Below are 18051 nucleotides of genomic sequence, written 5' to 3'. Positions count from 1 at the left end.
CTCCAGTAACCTGTTTTTATTGAAGTTAATGATACACTCCCTGCAGATTTGAAAGGAACTTAATTCTGAGTAAGGAAAAATCACCTATATTTCTGATGGGTAATCATTTCAGCCTTTATTACAGAAGCTGGCAATAAAAGATAAACCAGGACAACAACCTGATTTGTTAATCAAAACGTCTTTTTTTTTCTTTTTGGGGAGTTTATTTTCTCCATTAGAAATTCAGTTCTTGTCTAGGCTACAAAACTCTCATCTGAGTGAAAAGCTATTAACATGACAACAGCAACAGCAAACGGGATGTCACAGTAACACCTTAGGGCTTGTTCACAGATGATTTTGTACTGGGACAAATTGCTATCTGTTCCCCACAAGCATGCCCCAAATCTTCCAGATATAGGAGCCATGGAAGACAAAACTGTCATTTTTAGAGTTAAAAATAAAAAAGAAATTAAAAAAAGGGGGGAGTGGGGGGGAATGTTCTTAAAACCTGTTCCTCAGGTATTTTCATATTGCTATCAAGCAGCAAAAAAGGAAGTAACCCCCACATTTAAAAATACCTCTGCAAAAGCTGCTCTATTAAAAAAAAAAACCTAAATACAGCTGGTGGTCCATCTTATTTCCCTCTTGACATGGAAATGCAGAAAAACCCTTTTTGAATCACACTCCCCCAATTTTGAGAGGTGGACACATTTCTTCCCCTGTAGAAGATACTTCTGTATTCTTAGAAAACACTCCTGTATTCCTGGAAAAAAAATTGTGAGGCAATTTTGTCTTCATTTTCCCTGGGTTGCTGGCCTCACCTCCCAAAAGATACAGACAGAGGGGTGATGCAGAAAGCAATTCTGCAGAGAGAGCTCAAGAGGAGCAAACAGTAGAATCACAGAACGGTTTGGGTTGGAAGGGACCTTTAATGGTCATCCAGTTCCAACCCCCCTGCCATGGGCAGGGACACCCTCCACTAGACCAGGCTGCCCAAAGCCCCATCCAACCTGGTCTTAAACACTTCCAGGGATGGGGCATCCACAGCTTCTCTGGGCAACCTGTTCCAGTGCCTCACCACCCTCACAGTGAAGAATTTCTTCCTAACATCTAATCTAAATCTACACTCCTTCAACTTAAACCCATTACCTCTTGTCCTACCACTACATACACATTGGCCCACTAGCTAAAAATGACTTCAATTTGGCTCTTCATAACTAATTGTATTGGGTTTGCGTGGCAGGGTTTTGGTAGCGGGGGGGGCTACAGGGGTGGCTTCTGTGAGAAGCTGCTAGAAGCTTCCCCTGTGTCTGACAGAGCCAATGCCAGCCGGCTCCAAGACGGACCCGCCGCTGGCCAAGGCCGAGCCCATCAGCCATGGTGGCAGTGCCTCTGTGATAACATATTTAAGAAGTTGTCCTGGCTCTGCCTAGGATAGAGTTAATTTTCACAAAGAGCCAGGACAGGTGAGCCAAGCTGGCCAGGGGGCTATTCCATACCATGTGACGTCATGCTCACCATAAAATGGGGCCAGTCAGGGAGGGGCGGGTTCGGCGCGGCTCCAGAACTGTCCGAGCATCTGGTCGGTGGGTCGGATCGGTAAATTGCTTTCTGTTATCACCCATTATGAACATTCTGTTATCAGTACTGTTGTTGATTGTTTGCCTCTCCCTCACTGTCCCAGTAAACTGCCCTTATCCCAACCCATAAGGCTTTGCCGTTGTTTTCCCCTTCTCCTCCCCATCCCACCAGGGGAGGGGTGAGCCAGCAGCTGCACGGCGCTCAGCTGGGGCTGGGGCTGAACCATGTCAGAAAGGAAAAAACCAACCCGGGGAGTTTTTGCAGCCAGAGAGAGGAGTGAGAAGATGTGAGAAACTCTGCAGACACCCAGGTCAGTGCAGAAGGAGGGGCAGGAGGTGCTCCAGGAGCTGGAGCAGAGATCCCCCTGCAGCCCATGGTGAAGACCATGGTGAAGGCCATGGTGAAGCAGGCTGTCCCCCTGCAGCCCATGGAGGAAGGATGAGGGGATGTGGAGATTCCCTCTGCAGCCCGTGGAGGACCCCACGCGGGAACAGGTGGAGGCACCTGAAGGAGGCTGTGGCCCATGGGAAGCCCACGCTGGAGCAGTCTGCTCCTGAAGGTCTGCACCCCGTGGAAGGGACCCACGCTGCAGCAGTTCATGAAGGACTGTAGCCCATGGGAAGGACTCATGTTGGAGAAGTTCATGGAGGACTTCCCCCATGCTGGAGCAGGGGCAGAGTGTGAGGAATCCTCCACCTGAGAAGGAAGGAACGGCAGAAAAAACGTGTGATGAATTGACCGTAACCCCCATTCCCTGTCCCCCTGTGCCACTGGGGGGAAAGAGGGAGAGAAACTGGGAGTGAAGTTGAGCCCAGGAAGATGGGAGGGGTGGGGGGAGGTGTTTTTAAGATTTGGGTTTATTTCTCATTCCTCTACTCTGTTTTGCTTGGTAATAAATTAGATGAATTTCCTCTCTAAGTTCAGTCTGTTTTGCTCTTTACAACAATTAGTGAGTGATCTGTCCTTATCTCGACCCACAAGCGTTTCATCATACCTTTTCTCCCGTCTAGTGAATGAGGGGAGTGATAGAGTGGCTCTGGTGGGCACCTGGCCCAAGCCAGGGTCAACCCACCACACTGATGAATAAGCAAATAATTCCTGACTTCAGCTGCAGTTTTCTCTCTTCTCCCCCCCTGTATATAAGTTATTAGTGCAACCACTTCTTAGAATCATAGAATCGTTTAGGTTGGAAAAGACCTTTAAGATCATTGAGTTCAACCGTAAACCTAACACTGCCAAGTCCAATACTAAGCCATGTCCCTAAGCACCACATCTACATCTACATAGCATGGCCTCATGCCCTCCATGCTGAAGAGGAAGAGAAAGCCACTGCTGTGGTTCGGGCTGAAGAAGCATTGAAGACATCCTCTGTAAAAGCACACATTTGTTAGCATAGAAAAAGCGTATTTACTGAAGCAAAGGAACAAGATACACCTGAGCTGTTAGAAAAATAAACATCCTAGCATACCACGATAAGGTAATAAAAGATTATAAGGTATATGAGAAAAAAAAATTCTTCTGGTGTTGAGAGCAAACAGGAGAGGTGGTATCACCACCTGGCGAGGTTGCCAGAGGGTACCCACACCCACACCCACACCACCATGCTGCCTGTCGACTGCTGCCTTACGTTTGGGCATCCCCAGATGCACCCACTGTTTTTCTCAATTCCTTTCCTTCTCATACAGAGCAAACTTTGCATTTCAGTGCATGCAGCCCGTTCGGATAAGCCTGGAGGGAAGGTCTGGAGGTCACAGCTGTAACTTCTATCGCTCACCGAGCAGGCATTTCGCACGCTGTGCCGTGCTGTGTCACACCACCAGCTCCTCCTCGGGTACGGGCAGCATCATCCTGCCGAGGGGCAGCTGCAACTTTCCAGCATCCAAGGAGAAAAGTGGCAGCAATGGCAATTTGTGAAGGCGACAGACAGAACCGAAGCACCCCGTGTCAGAGTGCTTTTGATGCCGTACCATCATCTACTGCGGTTTTAAAATGTCAGCAATTCTTGTTGATGGATTTCTTGCTTCAGAAGGAAGACTCCAGTAGAGGCATCCTGTGTTTGTTTACATACCTGACCAGGCAATTGCTAGTGATGTTTTGGAGACAACATCCTATTGCAACACCTGCTTGTACACAATGAACAGAGTTATGGAACAATTTATGGCAGAATCATTTTAGACAAGAAAAGAATCAACATTTTCTTCTGCCACTCTTTTACCTGGTTGGTTGGTTTAAAGGTATCTCATAAGAAACCTTATGAAGAGAACACAGTAGCACAGATGCAGTTTCACACTCGTGTGAGCCACGGACAACGAGGGTGAACCCAGGTGCTGTAACAGGGGACATGCAACGCCCCAGCTCCATGCACTTCAGCTCTTGGCTCCAGGGAAACAAAAATTTAAACTCGTAACTTAACCCAAGTGAACTCAGGAATTTAACTGTACGATTTGGATTATATTGTCTTCAAAATAAAAAAAAAAAAATCCAATTATTTTGACTTAGATATATTGTACTGTTTATGAATTTCCAAAAAACAAGTATGTCCTTTCTGTAGATTTTTGATGCTCACTTTAAGATAAGAATATTTGAGGCAAATATTATGAGCTCCTTGTCCTCCCTGATTTCTGTTAATATCATATGGAAAAAAGCATATGAAAAAGTTTTCAGTGAATGCAATTATGTTCATATCCTTGCAACATTTCCACTCAGCACTAATTCAGCACTACAATCTGAAATATTGGATATTGACAGCACAAACACTTCTGGCTTATTAAACTTTAGATAAACACAAACTTTAGATGAACTTTAGGTATTTCCATGGTATGCAGATAAATGTATTTTTAGTGTGACAAACTATGAATTTCCTTCTAATTAATTCAGGTAGACCCCACCTCTCTTGCATCCCCAAGATCAGCTACAAGAACATCATTATTTAAACCATGAGCACAGAGTGGATAACTCAGTTTTTCCAAGTTTGATGGAAAACCTTTTGATCTGGAACTAAGGCCCTGCTCATTCTGCACACGCTTTCATGACAAGGGATTAGTGATGTGTTAGAAAACCTGGACTCAGCAGTTTTTCATGACATTCCCCCCACACTGCGGCAGGGAGAATGAGTAAATATCTGTAACGCAAACCAAACAAGGAGCATTACTCAAACTTTGGGAGAAAAATCCTCCGCTTGACGTTAGTACCAGCCAGATCCTTCATGCTTACACGGGTGGGATGCCAGAAGATGGCGTTCAGTGGTGCGGTTCCCCCTCTGGGGGGATGGAGCCCTTCTCCCCTCAGAAGATCCCCCGACGCCACGTTGCCATCACCCAAACGGTCCAAGTGATGCTGCGATGGCCGCAGCGGCTCTGCCGGGCACGCGGTGATGTACAACCCAGCACCTGCCCCTTCCGCAGGCTCCGGTGCTTATTTTTGTATGTGCGTGGAAGTAACACCCGCTGCACGTTTTAAACTGTGTGTTTATGGAACTAAGATAAAATCCATTACGTCAATCAAACCACTACACAGCTACTCAGCCACATGTTGTCAAAATCCATCAGGTAAAAATGACTGAACTAATTTTACCTCAAATGACACAAAATGCTCGTTTTGTAATTCTGCCTACCTTAGAAATCTGTCCATGCTTAAACAGCTCTGAAAAGACATTGATACCATGCAACAGCATTAAACTCCTTGAATGTCTCTCTTAAATACAGGTTCACAAAGCTATTTATAAATGAATAAATAGTCCAAGGTGAGCAGAAAGCTTTCTCATGAAACCTGAGCAATAATGCAATATTACTGTTCCTGGATCCTCTGCCATTTTATCATGTTCTAGTAATTTTCCCAAGGGTAATGTAAGGATCCTCCTAACTGCACTGTTTACCCATCTCTGTATGGTAATAATAAAAATATTGATTTTCACATTTGTGACTCAGACTCAATTCGACACAAGAAATCCAAATTATTTCCCCCTTGCAGTGTATCAGCTAAGCAATCATAAGCACAAAGAGCTTCACCCACGTCAAAACGAAGCAGCGTCGTTAATACGTGACACTTAAACCAGCACTTCATTTTCTCTGGACTTTTCAAAATGAATCCCTGGTCCTGCAGTAGATTTAAGGCAGGCTAGGGAAGGGACGGGTCTGAAGAGCAGCGTCCGCTGGGTGAGGTTTGCCTGGGATGCGAGCCGACACCGAGGAGCATCCTGCCTTCCCTGGAGAACGGTGCTGGGATCTGTACCAACCCAGCCAGAGCATCCAACACCCGCCACCGCCGGAAACCCTTGGACCCTCTCCATGTCCCACTGGAGAGGTCAGGGCGATCGTTCCCATCCCGCATGCGACAATCAGGGAAGCGCAGCTTTCAGTCGTAGACAAAGATTGGAAACTCCGACCGTTGGGCTTACACCGTAGGTAGCCACCGGCAATATTTTATCCCTCCTCCCTCACTTCGTCTGACTGCAAAGCTATGGCACAGCTCATCCCCCCGCTGCACTCCAAAACTAAATTCAGCCTGGTGACTGGACGGTGTTGTGCCACCGCCTGAAGACATCCAGCTCCCAGCGTGGCATCAAGCAGGGCTGAGCCATTTTGTGGGGGACGTCGCGTGAGCGGGATGCCCGGGGAGAAGGGGAGCCTTTTCTCCTTGAAAAAAAGAGAAATTGGAACTGCTGGAGATTTCAACAGAGGGGGATTCATCCCAGGGCTGCGAGCCCATCAGTTTCCCCCAGAGACTGTGCTGGCTCTACAGGTTTCTTTTATTTTTTTTTTTGAAATGTGAACCTGAAACAGTCCTTCAGTGTTTGAATGAGCAGGAAATCAGCCAAAAGAGTGAGCCCCACCGGCTTTCAGATTATTTCAAACAATTAACAATAAGCTGCTATTCTTTGATATAATTATAGAAATCGCACTTCTTTGACGCACGATGGCAAACGAGCACGCTCAAGGGGCAAAAGGAGGTAGATTTTTTTCCGGGAGATAAGTACTTTTCTAAATAACACCTACCCTGGCGACCATATTTATACAACTATTTCAACAAGCAAGACTTTTGAAAGTCCACTATAATCCACTGATGAGAAAAGATCAAAGAAACTAACAGGAAGGCAATCAAAATATTTGATCACTGAGAGGTTTCTTATCCGAGCCATAAACTCGAGGGCATTTCATCGGGAGCTGTGGGAGAAGAAGCCACCGTGAACACCCGGAGGCTGTGTGGCCATGGCGCATGGAGCCCCTCGGGGGCATCTTCCCCTCGTGTCCCGCTGCCATCCCGCCATCCCTCCCCGCACGGGACACCGCCGGCGCCCACCATCCCTGGTCTCCCATCACTTTCCGTGCAGCTACGTTAAACAACCAAGGGTGGAAATTTTATTCGTTCTCCTAAATCCCACCACCTCCCCCACCAAAGTTAAATATTTGGCCTTCGGTTAAACTAAATGGATTTTTTTTTTTTTTTCCCTTTTAAAGCAAAGTCTCACGATCCCCGTGTGACCCCGGTGGGAGGACAGATGTAGGCAGGGAGACCCCGCCGTGCACACAGAGCGCTGCCAGAGCCCAGCCAGTGTCAGCTCGCTGAATGGCAGAGATGGGTGTAATGAGCTTTTAATTACTTCCTTTTCCTTTTTTTTTTTTTTTTAAAGAACAAGAAAAGAGCTACTGGGATTTTCCAATTTTCCTCCTCACACTTTTTTTTTTTAAAAGTATACTTGGCAAACATTAAACAGCTACATATTTGGATGCAACTCACATTAAACAACCTCTTCAATAGTTTAATTTTTGGAGGGAAAAAAAAAAAAAAGCAAATTCTCGCTTTCTTTAAAGGCTTTACTTCTACTTGTTTGTATATTCCCTATGTTATCAGCACATTTCCCTAAGGCCTTTCTGACAGCAATATACATATCCTTGTAACCAGAGAAGCATGGGAAACTCTGGAAACATCCAACTGTGTACAAACATTTAAAGCTCAGATACCCTAATAGAAAACAAGTACCTCTCTGAGACAAACATCTCCAGATGTTTAAACATATTTTTATATAGAGGCAGAGATATATATATATATAAGATGTGACTCAGGCACGGAAAGCCAAAAGAATGTTCTCATTTCCTGAGGCTAGCTAACAGAAAGGAAAAAAATGTGAATGAAGGAACAAAGATTTCGGAAGTCAGCTTTTTCTTAACAGCAGCAGCTTTAAAATGATCCGCTTAGACTCCTTTCTCATGTAATCAGAATATTGCCTCTCTCTTGCAATACACTCACAGAAGGAAACACAGAAGGGAGAAAAAAACGTTGTTTTCTGGGATGTTTAAAGTCCTACAGAAACGTCGCATTCACGAGGTTCCAGCCCATCTCCTCTGAGCCCTGGTGAAGCTCACCGACAGCTCTTCCCACGGCAGCTTGCCTTCTCTCCACGGTGCAGTGCCTGAGGAAAAGCAGCAGGCAGGCGTGCGTGCCGTGGCTGCCCCGCGTTGTGCCTCTGCACGGTGGGACTCAGCCTGCAACACCTCACGGGCACAGCTCTTGCTCCTTTTTTTTCTTCTCGACAGTACAAGCGGGTATAAACAGCATCCAGTTCCTCTGGGACCCGAAAGCAACGGGTGAAGAAAGCCCCTGGGCACCTTCAGATCATGAAGTCGTGTGATGCCAATAAAGCTCAGGTAGATTTAAACTGGCATCGATGTGTCACTATTCTCCGGGCCCTTTCTAACCATAACCTACGTGTCACGAGGATGGGACACGGAGTCTCCTTTTTCCAAATCCTCTGACGGTGAACTTCTGCAAACTCGTTCTGTGCCAACCATGACAAAACCACTGCCGGGGTGGTTTCCCTTCAGGCAGGGCTGTAGGAGGGCACAACAAGCTGCAAAGAGAATGTACTCAAGCGTGCATTCAACGGCAGCGAGCAAAATCGCCCAGGCGATCCTCCTTCGACAACCTGCAGGCGGGTGATCCCTCCTCCAGCGCACGGAGCGTGGACGTGCCCCTTCCCGACTCCGCACCTGGGACGGCCGCAAGCAGTGCCCAGCCCCGGCCCAGACCACCAACAAACACTGCTCCCTCCTTCTTTAGATCCCCAGCACCTCCTCGCAGGACACCACCTTTAGCACGGCTCTCCGGGCCAGGCACAAATCCACGCCTCTGCCAAAACGGGCATTTCCACCTTTCCCATGTCCTTTCCCCCCACCCCCCGACACCACCGCCACTCACAAGATCAAGGAATCGATCCAGATTGAGACAAACTCAGTTTTAAATCTATATATCTCGCCATGGGTTTTCAGCTGGCTCAGGCCCCCGGTGCCGGCATGAGAGATGTTGGAGGATGGGAGCGTGTGGGTCGCCCCGGTCAGCTGCAGCGCAACTGCATGCTTAATTAAAATGTCTCTGTAATCGCTGCCGGCGGGAAGAGCAGCTGCCCTGGCACGGCCCAGAGACGGTCTGTCCTGCTTCATGACACCGGCCAGAGCCACGTCTGGGAGACAATCGCTGCCGGGTGGATCTCAGTCCACTTACCAGCAAACCCTGGCAAAAAATAAATGACTTAATCCAGCACAAATATTTGTCTCTGCCACAAAACACGAGTCTGCCCTGCTACCAACGCAGTTTGGAAGAGCACAGTGTTCATCTGCAAAGCTACAAACCGAAATACGTGCCTATTTGCAAGCGTTTCCTCACGGCGGAGGATTCACCAAAACCAGAGGGTTTTGCAAGCGGAGGCTGCTGTGCTGCTGATTCAGCCCTGAATCTGCAGGAGCTGCCTTCCCCCGACAGCTCCGGCTGGCAGGCCGTGCCGCCCTGCCTGCCAAGCCGTATTTTTCATTCCCAAATCAGAGGTGGAGCACGCCAGGAGACACTGAGGGAGGACTCGGGGATGCTGCGTCTCCGGAAGGCGAGAGGCTGACAGCCCCGTCACCCAGCCCCAGCGGGGATGGCCGAGCCCCCGCAAAGAGTCCTTGCAAAGCATCGAGGCCCCCTTTCCCCCTCCCAGGGTGGCTCTGAAGCTATTTCTCTGCGCGGTTTTCTCTCCCCACATCAAGCCTACAGCTGTTGCACGTCAGCGCGGGGTCTGGATGGGAGCCACTCTGCCATGTTGTTGCCTCCCAAATATTTGCTGGCATTACTGCATCGCTTTGCTGTGGTCTTTCCCAGTGCCCCCAACCACACTGAAACAATAGATTAATACAGAAAACTCTTATAACTCTGAGCGCGGCAGCTGCCCCGTGCTGCTCAGGCCACCCAGGACACATTCATAAAATCATTACGTTGCCTTAGTTTCTCCGATTATCCACACTGACTCCCCATCTATGATGTGAGCAATAAACCCCAAGGTTTTAACTCTACTGTTCCCACCAGTTTAGCTTTTACTCAATCAAAAGACCATCCACCAGTGTGTTCTCAGTTCTTCAAACTATTTAATGCAAGCAGTGATTGAAACCATCCTAAATGCACCAGCTGAGTTAGGAATCACCTCCTTATCAAATTCTGTAGATGTGGTAGGTGGCTTTTTTTAATGAGTTAAAAAGTGATGAAAAAAAGGATGGTCAGAGGTGTAATTCAAGGATTTCTTATTTTAAATATAAGGAAAAGCAAATAATATGAAAAATACAGGGCACAAAACCTCATCCTGGATGCTGGCCTTGTTGCAACGCTAGTTTTCATGTGCCCTAGGATATTCCAGACTATGCCATTTCTGCACAGGAACATGGTTTCAGACTGCAGACAAGAGGTCCTCTCTGCCCATAGTTTGTCACTGGGCTCACCATCAGCTTATGCTCCCTGGACCTCACCAACGGTCTCCAGGCACTGAGACAAATTCATCAAACTGTTGCGTATAAAGGGTTATTAGGGTACACAAAAGAAGCCAAGGAAATTACACTATCTTGACTTCTTTGGGGTTTCTTTCCTTCTATCTACTTAAAAAATATAAGTAAGCATTTTCATAAAGACTTAGACACTAGAGGAAGGGAAATGCTGAAGTAATTGCAAAGGAGTGTCCTAATTTGACAGAAATTATTAACCCCAGGGCACAGTCCCCTGCTGTGTTTTCTCTAATTGTCACATTGAATTAGGACATTCCCATCCTTTCACCCTCTCTGCCTCGACACCAGCGCTCCTGCGCAAGCTGTAAGGCTGACGTGCACTGTAACACATCGCTACAACAACGCCAGCGGACCACGTACGCGGCTGCTTGATTCATGCTATGGATGGCCTATAGAAGGGAAGGCTTTGGCTATCAAAACGTGACTGTCAGTTTGATTTTCCTTGTCATTAGCACCTGCCGTCATGGAAAGACCTGACGTGATCTACTCTACCCACCAACTATCAAGCTGCTTGTAGCACAGCTAATAGTTAAAGCGACCCTATATTGAAAAGTAATAAAAGATTGCATTATGCTACGGAGTAAAAAAAACCAAACCTTTAAACCGGGCTTTGGAGGAGAATAAAACACAGATGAATCAGGATGTCTAACCTAACGCACTTAGCACAAAGCCACAATTCCAGGAGCTGAAAAGCCTGCCTTAAGTGCTTTGACAATAAATATTTTATTGTGACTTGAAAAAGAATTTGTTAACTATGCAAACCATCCTCTGTATATTATGGGCCATTAACAGTTCCCCCTGCAGTAACGGTATGGAGCCTGTTCTAAGAAAAAGACCTGTGGGTTGCAACTGAGATTTAACTGCAGCATCACATTTAGCTTCTTATTTACGGCATCCCTTATCAAAGCCAGTAACCCTAGGAAATGCCCACAGTTCTGAGCTTCGCAGGCTACAGCAGAACAAGAGCTGTAAATCCAAGGAGTCTATGCTAGTTTTTCAAATGCAGTTATGCTTTGAATAAAGAGAAGCTTGCTTTGTTCAGTATTTTACTGCATGCTGGCCTGTATTTATTGCTACAAAGAAAAACTTAGTTTGCGCTAAGAAACTACAAAAGCTTAAGATAACCATGGTTCTGAACTGCAAGCTCATGTTTTTCTCTGAACTGCATAAGAAACTTATTCCAAAGATAACACATCGAATTCAGCACAACCAGCTGGAAAAGCTGCCCACAAAACCCAGTCTGTGATCCCCTCTGCCCCCCCCTAAAAAAACCCCCCACTCACGCCCTCTCAACCCAAACGTTGAAACCCAAACTGCTCCCCAGCATCGTCCCAGCTATCGGGCGAGCCACACATCCCTCCCTGGCCAAACCCTTCTCCTCCGGGGCAGAGTCTGATCTCCCAGCCTGGTGCGGAGCGCGATGGCGGTGCCCCAGCTGACAGGCGTTCAGGTTACAGCGCCAGCTCCTTTCGTTGCAAAACAAAAGCCACGGCAGCAACCGGAGTTCAAAAAGCCTCCATAAAGTGGAAAAGAAAGAAAGAAAGTTAAAAAAAAGAGTATTTCAGAGAACAATAACAAACCCCGTGTGCGTACCTGCTGATCAAATGTCTGCTCTTCTTCCACGTACCAAGTCTGGAGAGAGACCTCAAGTCATTCTTTACTTTTTTGTTTTCTTCCCCAAAACTTAGATTATTTTTACTCCCTAAATCAGAGCAAAAAGTCAAGATCCAAGATCCCTTAGGAGTTTCAGCCTGTGGAACCTTTTGAGACCACCTTATATTGCATTACAAAGTGGTTTTGAATGAAACGTTTGCATTTTTAGTGGTTTTTTTCCCCCCAAAGAACCAAAACAAGGAAACACACCAATTTTTAATCTCCTCCCCTCGCCTTTTACCGAATGGAAATGTACCTTACACAAACCTTGCCCACTTGATTTATTTTGCCTTCAACGAACTGGCACTGTCTAAAGAAAAGCCCCTTAGCCAGAAGTCCTGCAACCAGCTCCCCCGACGGAGCTGACCCCGCAGGCTGTCCCCGCCGTGCCGCCCCACCAGGCGAGCAGTGCCCCACTCCCCACCCCGGCCGGCAGCTCCCTCCAGCCAGATCCTCCAGATCCAGCCAGATCCTCCCTTCTGCTAGGATCAACTGCACGGCACCTTCACCTCCTCAACCACAGCACAGCCCCTTGTCCTCGACATGATGATTCACCCCCCCAAAAAATGGGGAGAAGAGAGGCACACAGGGGAGCAGACAATTTAGACAAGGGACCCCACGGCCAGCCCTTGCTGGGTGAGCAGCCCGTGTTCAGAGCGCAGCAGCAGCGGGACGCCGGGTTGACTCTCTCAGCCGCGTGAGGATTTGCTCGGCTGGGAGGTGGCAGGGCTTGTCCCTGCTGCCTGGAGAAGGATGCTCCAGCCGCCGGCCGTACCCCGGGATGGGTGGTCTGCCGCTGCCGCTCCCCTGGACGTGCCGGCCACCCGCTTGCCCGCTGCGGGATGCACTGCCTGTGCTTCGCGCTGAAGAAGCTTCCCCCCAGAGAGCTCTGAGTGAGGTGGGCTCCCACCAGAGTGCTCTGCCTACTTCCATCTCAGCAAGTTTCTGCAAGCGTAGGCTCTAGCCTGACTTTGTCCCAAAATTTCTCGCTGTGCCAGGGGTGTAGCCTAGTTCATATCCTGGGAAGCGTGTACCAGCAGGGCAGCTGGCCTGCACCCTGACAACTTCAGCAGAATAGATGCCAAATATGTAATTGCTCTATTTACTCAGAGAAGCAGGCTCCACACTGGAGCCGAAGCACCTGCGCGGGGCTGAACAACGCGCAAATCCTCACGGTTGTGAGACTCGCAGCATGAATACTGACAACTCAGCCACTTTTGGGGATGCAGAAAGGAGCGTGGCCTGGAAGCACCCATCACCCGCTGAGAAAGCAAGCAGCTTTTGGAACGACTGAAGAAAAACCAGTTACCTTAATACATATGGACATCTCAATCATGTTATCATATTTTTCTCAGCAGGTGGCTGCACGGCAGCTAGAGCTAAAGCTGGTCAAGGCTGGCGAGATCCTGCCGCCTTCCCGCACCTTGTCCCAGGGGCGTCGGGGGGCTGACCACGGGGCCGGCTCAGCAGCCCACCCTGCCGCACGCCGGCACAGGGTGCCATCGCGGTAGCCCCGACTTAGCTTGACTTTGCTGCTGCCACAGCTTTGCTCCACAGGCATGGTGCGGAGCTGGAGGAATTCGCGGGAAAGATAAGGCAGTCTTTAGCCAGGCTAAAGTCTGTGTGTGCCAGCAGCCATCCTGAACCTGCAGCCCAAGCCAGGTACAAAATCACTCTTTTCCTTTCCCTCAGCCCCGAGTTTTGACGTATTTGTACAATGCTTGCCAAGTGCTTTAATTTGGGACATTTCTTCCCAAGCAACAACTTTGAAACGCTGGGCGATTAGTAGAACGGCCTTTGCTCTCCATGACCCACCCCCATTAACCTTTCCCTAAGATACAACTACTTGGTAATTTTAGGATATGCAGAAAACTACACAAATCTTACCACGTAAATACCCGAGGTTATTTAGTACCACACTTTTAAAACAATAACCTCCCCCAGGAAAGGACGCCTTTTAACGCAAAGGGCATTAAACCATGCTCACGCTCCATTCGGTATGCGTTATACTTGAGTTTTGCATAATATTTCCAGTTTGCTGCAACAAGGACACCCCACCGCTCCCCGTGTGAACGTAACCCCGAAGGGACGGCACAAGAGAGAAGGAATCTCTGCCGTGCCCGTTGCCGCCGTCCGGGGCTCTGCATGCCGGCGGTGCTGCCGGAGGGAAGGCGAAAGTTCCCCCGTGAAGCGGAAACTTCACGGGGCGAGGCGGAGGCACACCTGCACGGCTGCAAACCCCCAGCCTCCTCGGAGGGCCCCCAGCCCCTACGCCAGCCCGCCCAAGGGACCATCCCAGCGCCTCTCCCACCCGCCAGACCCCGCCGGAGCCCGGAGGCGCCGCCGCAGCCGCCCCGCACGGCGCGGCCCCACCGCCGCCCGCTTCCCGACCGGCGCCCGGCCGAGCAGGAGGGGGCACCTTCTCCGGGGCACCGCGGGGGGGTTCCAGCGAGCGAGCAACGAGCCGGTGACAGCGGCCCGGCCGCACCGCGCCGAGACAAAGCGCCGCCCTCAGCAGCCGCCCGCCGGGGGAGGCGGGACGGGGCGGGCGGCCCCCGCGCCTCTCCTACCTGTTACAGGTCATCCCCGCCGCCGCCGCCGCCACCCCCAGCATCCCGCCGACGCCCGCTGCCCCGCCGCTCCCGCGGAGCTCCCGCCGCCGCCGCCGCCGGAGGAGCCACGCCGGGAGGCGGTAATGGCGCTGGGCGGCCGCGCCGCCGGCACCTGCCCGCCGCCGCCGCCGGGGGGCGCGCTCCGCCCGCGCCCGGCACCGCCAGCCGCAGGCAGGCCCCGCCCCGGGCAGCGCGGGCAGCGCGGGCAGCCCCCTCCGCGCCTGACCGTGTGCACGGGCTTGGCCTGGGAGCCGCTCGGCTCCCTCCTCGCCCGCACCCCCCCCCGGTAAAGGAAGGAAAGTGCCCGCCAAACGTTGGGGATCCAGGTCCCGCTGCCGAGCCCGGTTGCTTCCCAACGGGCCCGGGGGAAGTTAAATCGGGGCGAGTCAAAGGGATCCGGTTATTTGCACCTTGCATCAGCCCTGCAGGAAATGCACGCGGCTGGAGGAGCGGTCACAGTCAGTCAAAGCGCGAAGTAGATGCTGGAGAGAGCGTCTAGTACTGGGTTTTTTCCCAGAACAGAAAGTTACTGTCAAAACAATTGCAGATATTTTTACTGTATCTTGCATGTGGTTGCATAATATGGTATTATTTCTAGCAAGAGAGCTTTCACCTCACCTTAAGGTGCCAAATACATTTGGGTGAGTATTTACCGGAATGAGATTCCATTTTTAATCAACATATTTAAAAATTTAACAGTACTAGTAAGGAAAGGCCAGCACCTCACTCAGGTTCAGCTACCTCCTTTGGAACGTAAATACAAAGAAGTAACCTTCAACGCCAGAGCTGCCAAACTTGAAGGTAGAGGCCCCTGCTTTACTTCAAGAGAAGCAATCTCATTCCAAACTGTACAAGTTTCAGAGACTTATGGATGAATGAGAAGAGCATTACAGAAAACGCAGGATTGTTAAGCAATCCCTATCACCGCCCATCGCCGTTCTTAGTATCAGAACAAGGAAGTGGGGTGGTGAAATGAAAAATGCAGATACTTGACTGCCAGGACCAAGGAGGTCTCTGTATGGCTCCAAGAAAACAATACGTTTAGGGAATATGTTAAATCAGTGCAAATCAGCATAGGCAGGTACAGGTGAATACACACCAGAAAGTAATTCACAGGACAGGTACATGGATTACATCTACTTCAGCATCCATCAGGACCAGGAAAAGAATGTAAACATTCAGGAGTATAATTCACAGAAGATATTTGACCAATATGCCCCAAGCATGGTTCTGGACAGAACTACAACTGTAAAAACATAGACACATGAGACTGTCGGCTGTTTGTTTCTTTGCTCCTTGGCACAGTTTGGTTTTGCTTGCCAAGTTCAGGAATCCAAACATAGCAAAATTTTAGCATCACAGGGAATATTTCTGTACAAAGAGGGAAATAAAGTAAATGGCTGGAAAAGGGGAGAGATGGTATACCAGAAGAGGGGGAGGTGATCCTTCCCCTCTATTCAGCACTGGTGAGGCCACACCTGAAGTGCTGGGTGCAGGTTCAGGCTCCCCAGTACAAGAAACATGGCCATACTGGAGAGAGTCCAAGGAATGGCCACTAAGACAACTAAAGAACTAGAGCAACTCTGCTATGAGACAGGCTGAGAGAGCTGGGACCATTCAGCCCAGAGAAGAGAAGGCTCAGAGGGATCTTATCAATTAATATAATACCTGAAAAGGGAGGGTGCAAAGAAGATATAGCCAAGCTCTTTTCAGCGGTGCCCAGTGACATGGCCACAGGCAGTGGGCACAACCTGAAACACAGGAGGGTCCATCTGAACCTCAGGAAACACTTTTTTACTGTAAGGGTGACCCAGCACTGGCACAGGTTCTGGAGTCTCCAACCTTGGAGATATTCAAAAGCCATCTGGACATGGTCCTGGGCAACTGGCTCAAGGTGGCCCTGCTTGAGCAGGGGGTTGGACCAGATGACCTCCAGAGGTGCCTGCCAACCTCAACCAATCTGTGATACTGTTAAAAAGTGAAACAAAACAGACACCCATCCCCTCCCCCCCCAAACCAAAACACCCATTCATTTTAATGAGTCCGTCAGCAGAGCTTCTTTATATCATCTAAATAAGCAAGTACTCAGTCTGTGCCAGTTGAAGGTAATAGTACCCTTTTGGTTTTTTTCTAATCAACTTTGGGCAGTCTGCCATTACTCATAGGCAGCTTCATGGCTGTCTTTAATTAACCTCAGTTTGTTGCAAGGATTTCAGGGTCTCTCCCATTGCCCATCCTCCTGGGGAGCTGTACGAGGCAGCTGCCCCTGTCTGCTGAGCCCAGCCAGAAACTGGGGGAGGTGGCTGGGCATACGTGCGACTACCAGGGCAGCAAACTCTGAAACAGTAAACTCTGGAAATAATTAACAGGCAGGGCCTGCCAACGAGCGCAGCCGTTACAATCCTTCCTTTGGAGAGCACATTAATAGATTTAATGGCAAGTGAATTGCACCACACGCAGTTTTCCAGTGCTTTTAAAGATGACATCCCTAGAGCCTAGCTAGCAACATAATCTCCAAGTAGCAAAGGCGTTCACAATGAGCGGGAAAGCCTCCACCAAACACATACGTATGCCAAACGTTAAGTACTAGCAGCTTTTGGAAGCGCCGTAACAAGAAAAGCCAGGAATTCAGTTTCAGAGATTGCCTCCCCAGGCTCTGTGTGCTTTGCAGCAAGTTTGCACCTTGGCTTTGGGGTCTGATTTAAATTTTTGTTGTGTCTTGCTGTACAACAGAAATAACAATTTTTAATTGTTCTTAATTGTCCATTACATAGTATTAGAGCATGCTGACATTCCAATTAACGTGTAAAATTCAGTCCAGAATACTTAGGCAAATAATTTAATAGGATTCACAAACACACACTACAAACTCATAAGAAAAAAAGGTCACTCCTTCCAGTCCAGTATAATGAAAAGCTATGACGATTTTCTTCCTATGCAGTTTTGAAAAAAATATGGTAATCTGCCTACTTATTTCTGCTTACAAACCCATCAGGAAGTTAAGCATTCTACTGCTAATGTACTTGGCATCAGGAGAAGTGCCATTATCCCCAGCAGACAAGTGAGGAAACAGAGACAGAGAAATTGAAATTAAATTCTCAAAGGAAGCATATGGCAAAGCAGGGACTTTGGACTCCATGTCTCCAGACCAGCATATTAATCACAAAATTAATGTCTTTTTTTTTTTTCTTCCCATCTCTCCCTGCTAGACTAGAGTGAAAAGCAGTTTTAGGTAGATACATGCTTTTAAGTCTTCCATCACTGTTGAAATGCCAACATATAGAACCATGGCTGGCTGGCAGTGGTAGAAGTGACAGCACAGAACCTTTACTTTTCAGAGCTATACACATTAACAGCTTTGCTGACACCACACAAGACCATTATTGTAGGCCTGGGGAAGGAGTGAGAAAGGAAGGGTTACT

The 18051-nt window shown here is 48.8% G+C and overlaps 1 protein-coding gene across 4 annotated transcripts in view; it reads right to left on the bottom strand.

The window, feature by feature from the left end:
• The window catches only part of LIMS1 (LIM zinc finger domain containing 1), an 82236-nt gene extending 67510 nt beyond the window's left edge, over positions 1–14726 (bottom strand). For 2 of the 4 annotated variants that reach the window (XM_054812043.1, XM_054811476.1), the window contains exon 1: positions 14588–14726. In XM_054812043.1, the coding sequence (XP_054668018.1) occupies positions 14588–14631 (44 nt within the window). In that variant the 5' untranslated portion in view covers positions 14632–14726. Of the gene's footprint in view, positions 1–8754; positions 8778–11957; positions 12185–14587 lie in introns of those variants that run through there. The other 2 variants (XM_054812607.1, XM_054812780.1) reach the window with 2 other exon arrangements.
• Positions 14727–18051: the final 3325 nt, after the last annotated feature.

The sequence above is a fragment of the Grus americana genome, chromosome 1, assembly GCF_028858705.1.
Source record: "Grus americana isolate bGruAme1 chromosome 1, bGruAme1.mat, whole genome shotgun sequence".
Taxonomy (NCBI): Eukaryota; Metazoa; Chordata; class Aves; order Gruiformes; family Gruidae; genus Grus; species Grus americana.
This window is presented reverse-complemented; position numbering and strand designations above follow the sequence as displayed.